Source organism: Blennius ocellaris (genome assembly GCF_963422515.1).
Source record: "Blennius ocellaris genome assembly, chromosome: 5".
NCBI classification, from domain to species: Eukaryota; Metazoa; Chordata; class Actinopteri; order Blenniiformes; family Blenniidae; genus Blennius; species Blennius ocellaris.
In genome coordinates, this window is record NC_137654.1 from 28,136,579 (window position 1) to 28,152,352 (window position 15,774).

The window sequence follows — 15,774 nt, forward strand, 5'->3', positions numbered from 1 at the left end:
ACCTTATAATTTAAATATAATCCTAATCCAGTTGAGTCCTGATCAGACGCGGTGTTTGTAGTGAAACAGCAAACAGGTATTCCCCTCTTTGATTGGACCGCTCAGGCTCCACTCAGCCAATCAGAACCTCTGTAATAAACACAATCAGCCAATCGCGGAGAAGGAGGCGGGACCTCCTCCCACCGGTAGGTTGTCCCGCCGCAGCCATTGGTAACGAAACATCTACGCTTTCGAGTATCAAAGTAACGAAATATACTCGACGTGGGCACTTGTCGTGCGGGTAACGAGTAACGGCACTCCCCCTGGTGGACGGACGCCGCCTCCACAATGGCTCAGGTGGCAGCCTCCGGCCGCCGCGGCCCCGCCCCTCGGTGATGTTTCTGCCGGTGGATGACAGCGGAGCTGCGGGACGGACGGAGCCACTCTCAGGCAAACTACGGACGCGACGCAACTCGGCTCCGAGAGGACGGCTCGGCCCATTTATCGCTTTCTTTTCTTTTTCTTAAAAAAAGAGAAAGTGTCGTGTCGCGAGGAGGTACCGTTAGTCGGAACTCTTCTTCGCGGGGCAGCCGGTGTCTCTCTCTCCTCCTCCTCCTCCTCCTCCTCCTCCAGGTACCCGGGCCGGCGGATGCGATGACGGACGCGGCCGTGGAGAGCAAGACGGAGCTGAAACAAGCCACCAAATATGTCAAAGAGACGGAGAACGTGGCGGAGAAATACTCCGCGCTCACCGTCAGCAAGAACAGCAGCGACGTGAACATGAACGTCGGGGAAATGCCGTCGGCGGCGTTCACCGCCGTCCCCACGCTGAAGTCCGTCAAGAAGGTAAGAAATCAACGTGAGAGACCCCCGCGTGGGCACCTGAGGGGAAGGGGGGGAGGGAGGGGGGGTCATGCACGTGCGATGGAGAGAGGGAGGGGGGGGGGGGGGGGGGGCACACGCTCACGTTGGTGCGGCACACTGCAGTGAAGAAGAAGCGCCGCACTCTGGTGTTAACATGTTATTCACTCCCGACCTGGGGAGATCACTGCAGCTTCGGTGGATGAACTCATTCCCCTGGGAAAAATAGAAATAATCACCACAGTCGAAAAATACCAGATTCGTGATTGCGCGAGGAAACATATAATTTCAAGAGAGACTTCCACGGAGGCTGGATTATTGTTGAAGTCGTGTAGCTTTCCTGTTTTTGTCTGAATCAACATCATGCCAAGATCCCGGAGTCAGGAAACAGCTCAAAGCCAAAGCTGATCCTCTAAATCTGTGTAGTAACATGAGTTACATACCTGAGCTTAGAGGGGAGGGGAGTGTGTGTGTGTGTGTGTGTGTGTGTGTGTGTGTGTGTGGGGGGGGGGGGGGGGGGGGGTGGGTCTGCACTCCCACGAGCTACTGCAAGGCTTCTAAATCAAACTAAAACTGACCAAGTTAAATGGATTTCACTCATATAGTCCCATTTCCACTGCTTGAGCAGTCCCCCAAATGTGCTTTTGTCAATTTAATCTATTCACAAGGTGCCCAGTCCAGCTATTCAGAGTAATTTGGGGTTCAGTGGCTTGCTCAAGGACACTTGGACACGATTCGAACATGCAACCTTCCGATTCAGAGCGATTCAGAGCTCTGCCGACCGAGGCGAGGCTTTAGAATTTGCAAAGGTCATCGTCCTCATGAACCCATATCGCGTTGCTCTTTCCTTGCTCGGTGAGACATCGTTGCATTGTTCAGGTGCGCGACAGAGAAATGAATTGTTTGCGCCTGTGAGAAGAGGCTTAGGGTTTCTTGGCTGTGGCACAATGGGACAAAAGACGGAAGGCTCTCCTCAGGTTGGCTCGTTCACATCAGTACAGATCCGCCGCTGTGAGCGAAACCTGGCAACAGGTGCTGGATGAACGCTCCGCAGACGGGCTTATTTAGTTTTCCCTGAGAACAAAGGCGCTCGGGACATCTCAAGGATAAACCCGTTCCGTATAATAAAGTTATTCTTGTTGCCTCCATAGCGGATAAAGTTGAGATCGCGTCGCGAGATAATTGCTATTCTACATTTCCAACTGTAATGAGATATTTCCTTTCCGCCAAGGTGACTTTGACTCGTGACACCAGTGCTTCCCACACATGTTGTCACAATTCTAACATCTAATTCCATGTTTTCTGGACCAAACACACCAGATCGAACTGAACTGTTACGGCTCGTCACTTTGAATAAGGTGTATTTGAGACACTGTGAAGCAAAGCAAACTAATTCAAACAGAAATACCCTCCATCTTCTTGACATGCTATATGGATTATGATTTTAGAAATTTATTATTATCATTTGTTCACCACGAATGTGATGATTTCGATGTAATAAAGCTGTCGATACACAGTATTTCCTCTTTAAATTTCTGGATATAAAGTAATCGTGAACTCTACCAAAGTGGTATTAATGTGGATGTTTAATCTCCTCAGCAGTTATTGTGGTTGTGGAGGTGAGTTTGTGTCTGAGCATTTCATCTGAATATAACCACAAGAGGTCAACCGATTAATCGGACTTATGGAAACATGTATTTTTCCCAGCAGCGGGGCTCGTAGACTTCACAATATTGGCCCCGACTCCCCGTCTGACGAGGCAATAACATGTGGATCGCCTCGGGGAGCACGGGTGAAAACATATTGGATGGTTGGAATGTTGACTGCGCTTATGAAAACAAAGCGGCATGTTATGAATAAATGTGAGAAGCCGGTGTCAAACTGAGCTGCCTGGAGAAAGAAAGAATTAAAAAAAAAAAAAAAAAAAAAAAGCACAGATTTTTTTTTTTATTCATTTATTTTTTTAGGTGAGATAAAACTAATGAAAGTCCTTTCCGGGTGACTGCTGCTGCATTGTCACGTAATCCGACGGGGGGAAAACACAATCAATGCTTCAAATTATAGAGGAGCGTGTGAGTGTGGGTGAGTCAAAGAACATCACCGCCGCGCCTCGTCGCTCTCCGGCCGCATCCAGCAGTTATGTAACACGCCCCCCCCACCCCCACCCCCCCCCCCCCCCCCCCCCGACTCGCTCACTGTGGGCCTGCTCATGCATCATCATTTCCCTCTGAACCCTGCCAGCCGTTTTACATGCAGCCTGAAATGCGGGCGCCTGGAGGTGAAACGCGGCGGCGCTCATCCCGGGTGGACCGGGTCATAACCTTCGTTATGTTTTTTTTGGCTGCTTTGTGTTTGTTAGTCTATTTATTCATTGGTTTGTATGTATGTTATTTTTCGGGGGAAAAAACTACTCACCCGATTCGCATGAACTTTGCGGGGATGATTTGTCGTCAGCCACGGACCAATCGATTCGATTTTGAGACGATAGCAGCTAAAAGTTTCCGAAACGGCGAAAAAAAAAAACTAAAATCACATGGGAGAGGCACCTCATGGAGGAGATCAGCATCTGTTGCCATGGAGACACTTCCTGCTCAGTGATGTTGCTACCTGGTTAGTAGGGCTGGGCGATTTATCCCCCAAAAAAGGAAAATCAATGTTTTTAAAGAGAAATTTGATTTTCCATTAGATTTTTTCTTTCTCAATGCACTTAAAAATACCTGCAGACATCAGATATATTATCAAAAGTGCAACTTTCTTGCTCTCAAGACCAAGACTGCACAAACGCCGGAGCGTCAGCCGGTGAGAGAAGGAATCTCAGAGGTCGTCTCCGGAGCGATCTGACCCGAGCACGCCGAAGCGCTTCTATAAAAATAACCAGAAACTGAAGTACATGAAACATCTCTGACTGTGGTTCCTATCAGCCGCGTGCAAAAATAACTTGCGCCGCGGCTTCTTTCGAGGGTTTTTTGTGGAAGTGTAAACCCGACTCGGCGCGCACAGGTAACGCTCTGTGTTGCTCTGGCGGTTATTAACACCGGGGGGGAAAAGTCGCAATAAGATGAGAAATGTAGCACATCTATACTGACTAGTTTCCTCATTTTCCAACTGTGTTCTCAGTTTCATCTCATATTCCAGTGAGTTTATTAGCTTCCTGGATTTCTCACCTCCAACATGAAGGATTAAAAAAAAAAAAAATTTGCTGAAATAAAAAAAACAATGCTTTTTATTGTGTTTAATCGTAAAATACAGTCATGCATTACCCCGATAATGTACAGAAGTCATAGTTCATGTTTGAAGTCCAAAGAGCTTTGGAGGATTAGCACAGCGATGTATAATCGTTGCACTTGCAGACCTGGGAATCGGACCGTGCGCCCTCTCAGTGAGCAAGTGGAGTGTGGATAAGTAGTAGTTAGAGTCGCCTTATGTCAGGCGCATGTTGAGCCGTTACACTGCCGACTGACAGTCACACTCTACAGCTTAAGTCTGTGACCTGGCCTCCTATCGAAGAGAGAAAGAGTATTTTTAGCCGCAGGATGGGACTGGATGGGACGTCTATTGATGCAGCAGACAGCTAATGGAAATGGAGTTTAATTCCTCCTGTCAATCGCCCCCCATTTTTTTTTTTTTTTAGGCGTCCAAATCAGTGACTGCTGGCTGAGAGTACACGCTGCAGTAATAGTGTTTTTTTGTTTTTTTTTAAACGTATGTGGTTTGTGTACGGTATACCTTTTTTTCTGAATTGCTCTGCATTTTGCAGCTTCTTCCCATATTTACTCTTTCAGCACTTAAAATTACCGTAAAAAAACACAACCTACAGACTTTCGCAGCTGGTTGTCAAGGGCAAAGCCTGAGAGAGTGAGAGAGGCTCAGCTAAAATCGACCTCCTTTTCTCAGTAGAGGCCTCTCTCTTCCTCCCTCTCTCTCTCGCTCTCTCTCTCTTTCTCTCTCTCTCTTTCTCTCTCCAGGTTGGCCATTAGAAATCATGATAATAGGTGGGAACCTCCCCCCCGGCTCTGCCTGGGAGTGTTCAGGGATAATAGCATCAGGGACACCTAGTACCATCACACAGAGGACACACAGACTCAGGGAGGGTGTCTGGAAGGCTGGAAGAGAGCAGGCAGTGACGGGCAGCTATGGCACACAAGCATGGGCTCGGCAGAGAAAGGGTGAGTTATTCCCAATCTGTCAGAAAACTTGTCTCGCATACTGATTTTTTTTTTTTTAAGGAGACTTGGTTTCCCAGTCAAAGAGGAGAAACTCTCAGCATGCAAAACTTCTCCCTCCTCTTCGCAGTTTGCTGAAAACTTTTAACTTTGACTTGCAGGGAAAAGAGAAAAGAATCAATTGAAATGCAGCTCGGAGGGGAGACAAAAAAAAAAAAAAAAAAACCCTTCCAAACTTAAAAGGTGCACAGTTCGGCTTTCTGGCCGACTCCTGTGTAAGGCGAGCGGAAACACAACGCCTCGCGATTCATCATTAATCGCATTAACCCCTCCGCCGCCGCCGCCGTCTCAATAAACCGAGGCGGAACAAAGCGAGACATTCAAGACTGTGAAAACGTTCCCGCCGGAGCCTCGGGAGTCCAAAACTGATGCAAAGCAAACATAAGAGCAGCTATTTAGTCAGAAAAGGAGACGCGTCACGCGTTCAATTGTGAAAATAAAGACATGCGGCGATCGCCTCGGCTTTATTTGTACTGACGCTGCAGGTTGACGAGGCCCGGCTGTCACAGGGTTTTAGAAAGCTGCGTTGTGAGACAAGAACTTTCTGTTGCCTGAGGTACTTCTTCTAAAGTTTGTCGTAAACATCCGTCATGTCTCTCGTTTGCTGTCGTGTCATCACTCCTCAATGTCACACTCTTTGATACTGTCGTCCGTCTGGCGTCCGTCCGTTCCCAGATTTATCCCCCTGTGTTGTTGTGTCAACTCCGGCGGCCGCCTCTTCAGTTTGCAGTCCAAACACATGATTATGGACATTTAAAATAGGAAGAGGGCTTAAATCGCCACGGGACTGTCTGGAGGAGTTTTAATCGCCGGGGCGAAGCGAAAGTTAAAGATCTTCACGGACGGACTCGGGTGTAAAGTCGCATCCCGACACTTGTGATTTGAGTCACGTGATCGCAGACAAACAAAGGTCGGATCCGGCAGAAGACCTTTAAACGGATGTCACGGGGTTTGACCGCGCTTGGCCCGTAACGGTGTGAAGCGTAAAAACGCCGCACGGTGCTTTACGGCGTCATTCAGCACGATGAGGGCGGGGAGAAGGACGTCAGACGTGGATTCTGACATGAAACCACCAAAACACACGAAGGTGGGATTCTTGGAAAAGCAGAACAAGAGTTGGTACATGACGTGTGTCTGCGTGCCGCAAATCTTTTATTTATCACATGCCGGAATTATACATAGTATAATAATATGCAGGGAAATGCATTCCATACCAAAACAAGTTTTTTTTATAGGATAGACTTCAAAAAAAATAAAAAAATTAGAACACAAATAAAGAAAATAGCACATTATATTACAATTTTGGTAATAATAAAGGAAATTAAGTTAATAGATGATTAAAGGTAGTCCGGTGTCAATAGTGCAAGTACACAATGTAGGCAAACTGTCAGCAGTGTTCAGGTTTGTTTTTATTGGAAGATAAACCTGCGATAGCGGACGTGTGACCATCCTACAGCCCAGTAAACCACCGATCATGAAACTATCTGAAGTGCATCTTGTCGATATCGTCACAAAGTCCTCTGCACAAAAAATAAACAAAAGACAACTTCCTCGTTGCGTCATGACGCGCACCTGCGGTCTATTTCAGTAAAACGCTGCGTAACTCAGTTCTTTGTGCCGCTGTCCAGAGACTGTTTGGTTTGTACCAACAGCAGGTATGTAAGAGTTATGAAAAAAAAAACCAACAACAACAATTCTTTTGTGGTTTTGGAGCCATATAACTCAGAAGACTGAACAGTTGAGACTTTTATTAAAAATGCCAGGCCAGAAAACATCCCAGCTTCAACTGCTTGTGATCCAATTTATGCATCTCCAGATCTTTGATCTCGGTTCCCTTTGAAGAGCCGATTTGACACAATGAAGCGCAACCAGGAACCAGCGGAGCCGGAGAACAAGACATAAATCACGGCGCATCAGGGAGCGTTTAAAAATAGGCCCCGTCTCCCGTCGTCCACCTGCGATTTCCTTTTGACGAGACCGCTTCAGTGTCTCACGTCAGCCTAATAATAAAACAAAGGGTGTGAATGCACGTCTAAACCATTTAAACCATTTCCCGTCCTGCCGTCGCTTCGCCGCATTTGTCATTGAAGCCTGACGTGTCATATTTTCTTCTGTTTCGTTCCCCCGTCCAGATCCAGTTTGCTAACGCAGAAGACAAACAGGAGTTCACCAAGTATCCGACCAAAGCAGGCCGGCGCTCCCTCTCTCGCTCCATCTCGCAGTCGTCCACAGACAGCTACAGCTCAGGTACTGGGCGATGAAGCGCTTCATCTAGATCTGCTTGTGTGTGTGTGTGTGTGTGTGTGTGTGTGTGTGTGTGTGTGTGTGTGTGTGTACCAGGGGTGTCAAACATCCGGCCAAGCTGATCAAGCAAATGGTGAAAATGTCGATTAAAAAAAAAAAAGAAGAAAATTCGATGATGCTGCCGTGAAAGATAGCGTGAGTCTCAAGGCCATGCTGTCCTTGTCAATTTGTAAAAATACCCATAATGCAACAGCTATAGGAGACTTTTTTATTTGTGTGAACATTTTGCATCTTTGAAATTGGCTTTCTGTTGAGATTATAGTTATTTTCTGCAGTTATTGTTTCCTTTTGCAAAAAAAAAAAAAAATTCAATTCAACTTTATTTCTGTAGCACCACATGTAGGCGCTTTTAGCGAGAGAGAAACCCAACAAATCCACCTTTTGCAAGCATCGGTGACTGTGGAAAGGAAAAACTTGCTTGAACAGGAAGGAACCTTTGCAGAACCAGAGGAGGAGGTGGCGGGTTTGTGCTAATCCGATTGGGGGGGGGGGGGGTAGAGGACAGCAAAGGGGAGGACAGACAGAGAGATTGGGGTAGGGATGCAGATTTTCATCACATGTACTCTTGCGTGGTGCAGCGAAAACAACAAATCTTTTAAAGTTTGTAGTTCAAGGCTTTTCTACTGGTCAGACTGTCTGTGACCCCCGAACTGAAATATGTCTGACGGCCCTTCACACAATGGATTTCCAAGTATAGCTCTCATAATTGTCCCTTTTGTGTGCTTCTCTTCAAAAATGGCCCTTTTGTGTTGTCCGTGCCGCAGCTGCGTCGTACACCGACAGCTCCGACGATGAAACTTCCCCCCGGGACAAGGCGCAGGTCAACACCCACGGCAGCAGCGACTTCTGTGTGAAGAACATCAAACAGGCTGAATTCGGCCGCAGGGAAATTGAAATTGCGGAGCAAGGTACATCAGACACACTTTGTTTATTTATTTCCCCCCCTTGCGTCCATCTCCCATCGCGCCTCGTCTGATTCGGGGGTCTCGGCAGGCCGCCGTGTGAAGTCGGGTTACAGCTGGACGGCCCGGTTTTCACCCGTCTCTCTGTGCTTTCAACTGGGAAAAGCGAAAGTCACCGCGACGCAGCCGAATAATAAGACTCGCTGTCGTTACTTTTCATACAAAGTCATCCACCTGTTGCGACTTGAGCTCCTTGGTCTGTATCGCATGGCGTCTTTTCCTTCCGCTTGATTTCACTCCGGTTCATCACCCAAGGCCAGGGCAGCGTCGGAAACACAATCACTTCTGTTCACTATTTGTTAAAAATGCTGCTTCCTCAATTACGTGGACTCTCCCTCCATCCCCCTCTCTCTCTCTCTCTCTCTCTCTCTCTCTCTCTCTCTCTCTCTCTCTCCCTCCCTCCCTCTCTCCCCCCTCTCTCTCTCTCTCTCTCTCTCTCTCTCTCTCTCTCTCTCTCTCTCTCTCTCTCTCTCTCTCTCCCTCCCTCCCTCCTTCTCACTCTTTGTTTACTTCGCCCGTGTGGCCGCTGAGTGTGCCTGACTGTTCTTCAGACTTAAATCCAAACGAGGCGACAGCTGCTGCTGCCACACTTTTCAGTCATTCTCCATTAAACCCGACGTCCCCCCCCCCCCCCCCCCCCCCCCCCCTCCATAACAAAGCGTGGCCCTCCTGGTAACACGTCGCTGCTCCTCCACAGACATGTCCGCCTTGATTTCCCTGAGGAAGCGAGCCCAGGGCGAGAAGCCGCTGGCCGGGGCGAAGATAGTGGGCTGCACCCACATCACTGCCCAGACAGCAGTACGTCCTCTCGTCCAGTTTTTTTTACCTGATATAACCCCCCCCCCCCTTTATTTTTTTTTAAGGGAGTTAATAAAGTGTTTCTTCTCTTCGATAGGTCCTGATTGAAACGTTGGTCGCTCTCGGAGCTCAGTGTCGCTGGACTGCCTGCAACAATCTACTCCACTCAGAACGAGGTGGCTGCTGCTCTTGCTGAGACGGGTTCGTTTCTTTTAGCTCTTCTACGTTTGATTTTAAACGTGAGACTCCTAATAGGGACTCTGCACAGGCGACCTGTGTGTCAGTAGATCCACTTCGAAATCTTCCTTCTGGTCCATAGAGCTTTGAATGGTTAAATACATGTCACATTTACTTATGGTAGCATTATGAAACATCCAGAGTCAGAAGAAACGAGGTGTAGCAGCTTTTTACTTCCTACACTCCTCAACACACTCGTTTCTTATTTAAATCAGGACCGAAAACACTCAAATCAGTGTTGCTGGGAACTGAGATGCTTTTGTTTTTTAATCAAAATGTTCTGGTCGTCTCCAAAGTTGCTTAAGCTTTAATGTACCTTGAAAATAAACCGACACGGTTCGTTCCTTTCACTCTGTAATGCACCGCTAATGGACCTGTTGTGCAGGCTTACCCATAAGTATGTGTGTGTGTGTGTGTGTGTGTGTGTTTTCTGACCACAGGGGTTCCTGTGTTTGCATGGAAGGGCGAATCCGAGGACGACTTCTGGTGGTGCATCGATCGTTGTGTCAACACGGAGGGCTGGCAGGCCAACATGGTATCATGCGGACACTTTACCACACGTCTGAAGTTTATTTTCTCTGGGTGTTAATCCTCGTCTTGCTCTCGAAGATCCTGGACGACGGCGGGGATTTGACTCACTGGGTGTACAAGAAGTATCCCAGTGTCTTCAAAAAGGTCCGGGGCATCGTGGAGGAGAGCGTCACCGGGGTTCACAGGTCTGTTTATGAGCTACGACTTGCTTTCCGGTATCATTTTATGAGCTTCTCTGTCCCGCGTTTTATTGTGGCCACAGCTTTGAGAATTAGCAGGAAATGTCATCATTGTCAGCATTGAGCTGTCAACGAATAAAAACAACCACTGCCAACTGGGTCCGGACTGATTTTGGCACAGAAATGACTTGCAGCCAAGCCATCGCTAAAGCCATAAAATGACTTCCAGTCTTTAAGACTCTTCATGGCCAATAAATGTGAATTATTGTCGTAAAAGGACAATAACAATTGCGATACATCACAATGTGTGTTGACAGTTGCTGAACAGTAAGTTTGACCAGTGTGTGTTGCTGCACTGCAGTTTGTGTTTCCAAAATGTTTCCAATATTTGAGAATGACATGCCACTACCAATTAACAGCAATTTATATATGTCTTTTTTAATTTGACTTCTCAAGTTATATTGAATATAAATCTGTTATTTTATCTCAAACAGATTGCAGTTTAGGGGTCAAATTCATCAACTTGACCGTTGAAATAGTGCCATAATAAACTTTACATTTTTGGTTTTTCTTTGTTGTGGCATGGTCAGCACGTCTTGAAAAAGTTAACATTTCCCACAAATATAAACAATTAGTACTAGAATCTACCGCAATCTCAACATAGAGCCAATACTCATGATTCAAAACACAGTCAAATGTTCCAACGCATCTGTAATTGTTGAATTCTGCAGTAAACCGAGCTCCTGTCAGCAGAAACAGTTCACGAGTGTGAATAGTGTTAATACACCGTGACTGAGCTTAACTGCTTTCACATGTCCTCTCAATGGAGTTGATCAGAGGGCGGCTCCTGAACCCGTTTCCACGCGTGTCCTCCCAGGTTGTACCAGCTGTCCAAGGCTGGAAAACTCTGCGTCCCGGCCATGAACGTCAACGACTCGGTCACCAAGCAGAAGTTTGACAACCTCTACTGCTGCCGCGAATCCATCCTGGACGGGTGATTAGAAGCACTTGTTTGTTTGTCGTTGTACCGTTTTTTGTGTTTGGATTTAAAAAAAAAAAAAAAAAAAAAAAGCCTCCACAATTCTCCTGACGCCGATCTCTCCCTCGCGTCTTGCAGCTTGAAGAGAACCACGGATATAATGTTCGGAGGCAAGCAAGTGGTTGTGTGCGGTTACGGAGAGGTGACTCAGCCTGTAATGTGAAAACATTCTCATTGTCGAAGGCGTGAGTGGGCTCTCGCCGGTGCGGCAGGCATTTCGGTGAAACTCTCGTGTGCTCACTTAGGTGGGAAAAGGCTGCTGCACTGCTCTCAAAGCCCTCGGAGCGATTGTGTGCATCACCGAGATCGACCCCATCTGTGCCCTGCAGGCCTGGTGAGTCACTCCCGTCTCCACCGAACACGGAACGCTCTTTTGCTTGTGCGGCCGGCCCCATATTGAAATAAGTGCGCGAGGGGGGACAAACAAAAGCTGTTGTTATTATCGCCATTATTGTTACTGGCGGTGTTTCTTTTCTCATCAAATGTCTGCGTGCAGCATGGACGGCTTCCGAGTGGTCAAGCTGAGCGAGGTCATCCGGCAGATGGACGTGGTGATAACGTGCACCGGTACGGAGCCGCATGTGGCGGCGGCCATTACTTCTGCTTCGATAATCAGCGTTTCCATCAAAAACAAGAGCATTGTCCTTTAAATGTCCCCGGTGACAACGCGGGTCGTGTTCAAGGCGGACCGCTCCCCTCCACCATTCTCTTCATCAAACACTTGTTTTTTTTTTCTTTAATCGTAGGCAACAAGAACGTTGTGACCAGAGAGCAGCTCGACCGAATGAAAAACGGCTGCATCGTCTGCAATATGGGACACTCCAACACTGAGATTGACGTGGTAATGTGACTCTGCGTGTGTTTGTTTAAAAACAACAAAAAAAAACTGCTGGGGAATTTCTGTCCCCCAGAGGACACGTAACGGTCCCTCGTGGTTAAAAAGACTCTGCAAGGGTGAGTCTTCTGAGAAAAAGGAAGACGAGCTCTAAGTGAAGGAAATAAAATAGCAATCCCCTTCTTCGCGACTGGAAATGATTCGTTAACCTACGCACACATTTATTTTTCTACCAGTTACCTTCTGCTGCTTAAAGTCATTGGTTAAGAGTAAAATACACTTTCAGTAAGAAAACAAAAATCGGAATTCCTGCATATGAGGAAAAAGGACAAAAGTGCCATTTGATTAAAATCTGCTTGATCTCAGACTCCGGCTGTCCTGCAACAGCAGTCGACGAGAAACATTACAGTTCTTACCAGAGGAAAGGTGGGAAACATAAAGCCTGTGGGCCAAAACCAGCCTGCAAGAGGCTCCAAGATGCTAACCGTTTCAAAGAAAAAACGTTTTTTTTTAAGCAAATTTCTGCAAAGTAGTAACACAACACAACACTGGGACCCGGGCTGAGATCTCAGTGATGCGGCCATGAAAGATAGCAGACTGGCATTAGTCGCAAATCCACGCTGTCATGGTAAAAACACCCATAATGCAGCAGCAATAGAAGTTTTTTTGGGATGTTTCACAGTATTCTGCACCAGAAGGATTAATCAAAATTGAGATAGTCGGAATTTTCTGGAGTAATTATCTGGTTTTGGTAAAAGAATAGAATAGAATAGTATCAGTAGTGACAGAAACCCGATCCGGACGTGTGTTTGACCCCCTTGGATGAGAGGATTTTCTTGAATTAAGTCACAATCATTGATTGTAGCTGAATGACTCACTTCAAATCTCTGTGATCTTAAAGCATTTCTTTTTAAAGCATGAATTCTAGTCGTTGCCCACATGACCAGAGGACAGGACGTTTCCTCTCTCTTCCCGTCTGCAGGCGAGCCTCCGCAGCCCCGAGCTGACCTGGGAGAGAGTCCGCTCTCAGGTGGACCACATCATCTGGCCCGACGGGAAGAGGGTCGTCCTGCTGGCAGAGGTACTGTCCTCCTGCAGCAGCTTCTTGAGGGTCACATCTCAAAGGTGGTTTGATCAAACCCGATCCGCTGTGTGACCGATAGGCCTCGTCTTTTTTTCATTTTTACATTTTTAATCGTCTGCGCTGAATTTGACGCCGCTGCACACGTCAAAGTGGTCTTCTGATGATTTTCAGGGTCGCCTCTTGAATCTGAGCTGCTCGACCGTGCCTACATTCGTGCTGTCGATCACCGCGACGACTCAGGTCGGTCGGTTTGTCCCGCGGCAGCGTCGCCGACGTCGTCGAGCGTCGTCATGTGGTCACCGTGTGGCGTTTCTCCCCCCCCGCAGGCGCTGGCTCTGATCGAGCTCTTCAACGCTCCTGAAGGACGATACAAGCAGGACGTTTACCTCCTGCCCAAGAAAATGGGTGAGAGTGAGGTTTTGTATGTTATCTTATAGATTCTGTTATACGTGTGTCACAGATACATGATGCATCGACCAGTTTGAGACATTAACAAAATAAAAAAGTCGGTATTTGCAAGTAATAGATGATAAATATCAATATTGGTCACACCAGCATTATGAATATCTGTTATTGGCCAACTTTTTCATGTTAAACACCAGTTACATTGTGCTGCTCTTATAAAACAATGGTCATTGCCGCCACCTCATGGTTTCCTCCTACACCTAAGACCTCATTCACGCCCCAATTCAGATTTCTTTGCTGAGACGTGACCCATATCACACCTGTTTGTGTGTGAAAGCTCCAATTCAGATTTTTTTCACACGAGATCCACACCTCGATCATGTGTGGTTCCAATTCTGATGTTTTTCTACATGCGACTGCTTCGTCATTGACGTGTGACTCACGTCACGGAAAAGCGCCGGAGAAAGAGACTCTGCCAAAATGATAAAACCTGCTTTTTTCATGCTCCTTCTTTCCCTCCTCATGTTGTCTAGATTTTGTCGGCCTGTATTTAACAACCACTAGAAAATAGATCTACAATGGTTGAACATTGCCAGATATCCCCCAGTTGTGGGGTGTATATTTCATGCATTTGTGTGTTTATGGGGCGTTCTTTATTACACGTTTAATAGTTTTACAGCTTTAACATGATTCCTACACAGGCTTTTTAGGCGTTTGGGCTGAAAACAGTGAGTCATATCTGGCAACCCCGGTGCTGACCGACGTGCCATGCGTAAATGGCGTGCTCGGTGTGGCTTCACGTCGTCTTCACGTGAATAATCACGCAAAGAAATCAGAAAAAAAAAATCACAATTTGAGCATCAAGAACCTGCAGTGTGAACGGAGCCTGAAGCTCGTTATTCTCCAGGCGGGGCTGATCGTCTTCTCCCTCTCCTCCAGACGAGTACGTTGCCAGTTTGCACCTCCCGAACTTCGACGCCCACCTGACGGAGCTGTCCGACGAGCAGGCGAAGTACATGGGCCTCAACAAGAACGGCCCCTTCAAGCCAAATTACTACAGGTTTGGAGTCCCTGTGGTGTGAATCTCTCCCATAGTATCAACACATTTTATAATAAAATGACATTGTTTTTTTTTTTTCTCTCTCCACAGGTATTAATGAGAAACGCCTCGTCACACAGTTACCCCGTAATAAACAGAGATATCTATTTTATTTTCTGCTAAAAAAAAAAATTAAAAAATGGATGACTTATTTTACTTATGCTGAATGTAACTTATGAAATTCACCTTTAAAAGTAGTGTTATATCTTGTAGGAAACATATAATGTATCACCGACTAACATTTGATCCGTCTTCTTGTGTTTTATGAGAAACCCGCTCGCATGCTTCCACGTGTCCGTACGTATTCAGTTGCTACCGAATCATTAGCCCGTTATTAATTGTTTTTTGTTTCTTTACCGTATTCATGCACAGTGCCAAACGATGGCTGTAAGAAAGCGAGAGGAGAGATATGATTTATGTTTGTCTGTCAGACACTTTAATGAGTACATTCCCTTGAACCAAAACAAACTCTGTAATGAAACCTGCATCTTTTTTTTTTTTTTTTTTTATGTTTGTTTTTGCATTGATCTCATGGTTCGGCGTCTGCATACATGCCTTAAAAGGTAACATCGAGTCATCCTCTTCATTTAGGAACCCCCCCCCCCCTCATCAAATATAGCCGTATAAACAATGTGGTGAAATGTTTATTTCAGGAAGTTCTCGTGGTCTGAGGAGTGCGTCTTGAATTCCTGAGCGGCGAAGCACTTGCTGCTTCTCTTTCAAAAAAAAAAAAACGTTCCCCAGATGAGATATATCCAGAATGTTAAAAAGAAAAGTCGCTGCAGCTTTTATCGATCCCACCTTACAATCAATATTTCCATCTGTGTTTCCTGAAGAGGTTTTCTGACTGGATGAGGCCTTTAGGGTAAAATGGGCATGGATGTGCCTTTAAATCACTAACTGGTAAATTTCAGCACTGTCCTTATGAAAACATTCTTTGCTTTTTAAAAACACATTTATTGTTGGAACATGAAATGTTTTGATTCCATTGCTTCTGCTGGTAATTTGATCTCTAATGTAAGAGCTGTATGTTGGAAATAATATTAGACTTGATGTCTGGCAAATGATTGTTGTTGAATTATCTGACTCTATTATGCCAACTACGATAATATTTCACGTGATCAAAATGTCCTATATGTGTACACTATGTATGAAATGAATGCATTAAATTAGCAATAAAGCAAACGTTTTTAACAGGAAAGTGACTCTGAACCAGTCCAGAGTGTGTTTATGTCAAG

At 46.2% G+C, this 15,774-nt stretch overlaps 1 protein-coding gene across 1 annotated transcript; it reads left to right on the forward strand.

The window, feature by feature from the left end:
• Positions 1–633: 633 nt before the first annotated feature.
• On the forward strand, positions 634–15,627 carry ahcyl1 (adenosylhomocysteinase-like 1; the record flags this gene model as incomplete). Its single annotated transcript, XM_080497387.1, is given in 18 exon segments — positions 634–825; positions 7,196–7,310; positions 8,132–8,275; positions 9,027–9,127; positions 9,225–9,281; positions 9,283–9,328; positions 9,805–9,899; positions 9,974–10,080; positions 10,952–11,068; positions 11,192–11,255; positions 11,359–11,447; positions 11,610–11,680; positions 11,860–11,954; positions 12,931–13,029; positions 13,204–13,272; positions 13,359–13,437; positions 14,377–14,497; positions 14,588–15,627. Coding segments are annotated over 18 exon segments (1,668 nt in total). The 3' UTR covers positions 14,595–15,627.
• Between the last annotated feature and the right edge of the window lie 147 nt (positions 15,628–15,774).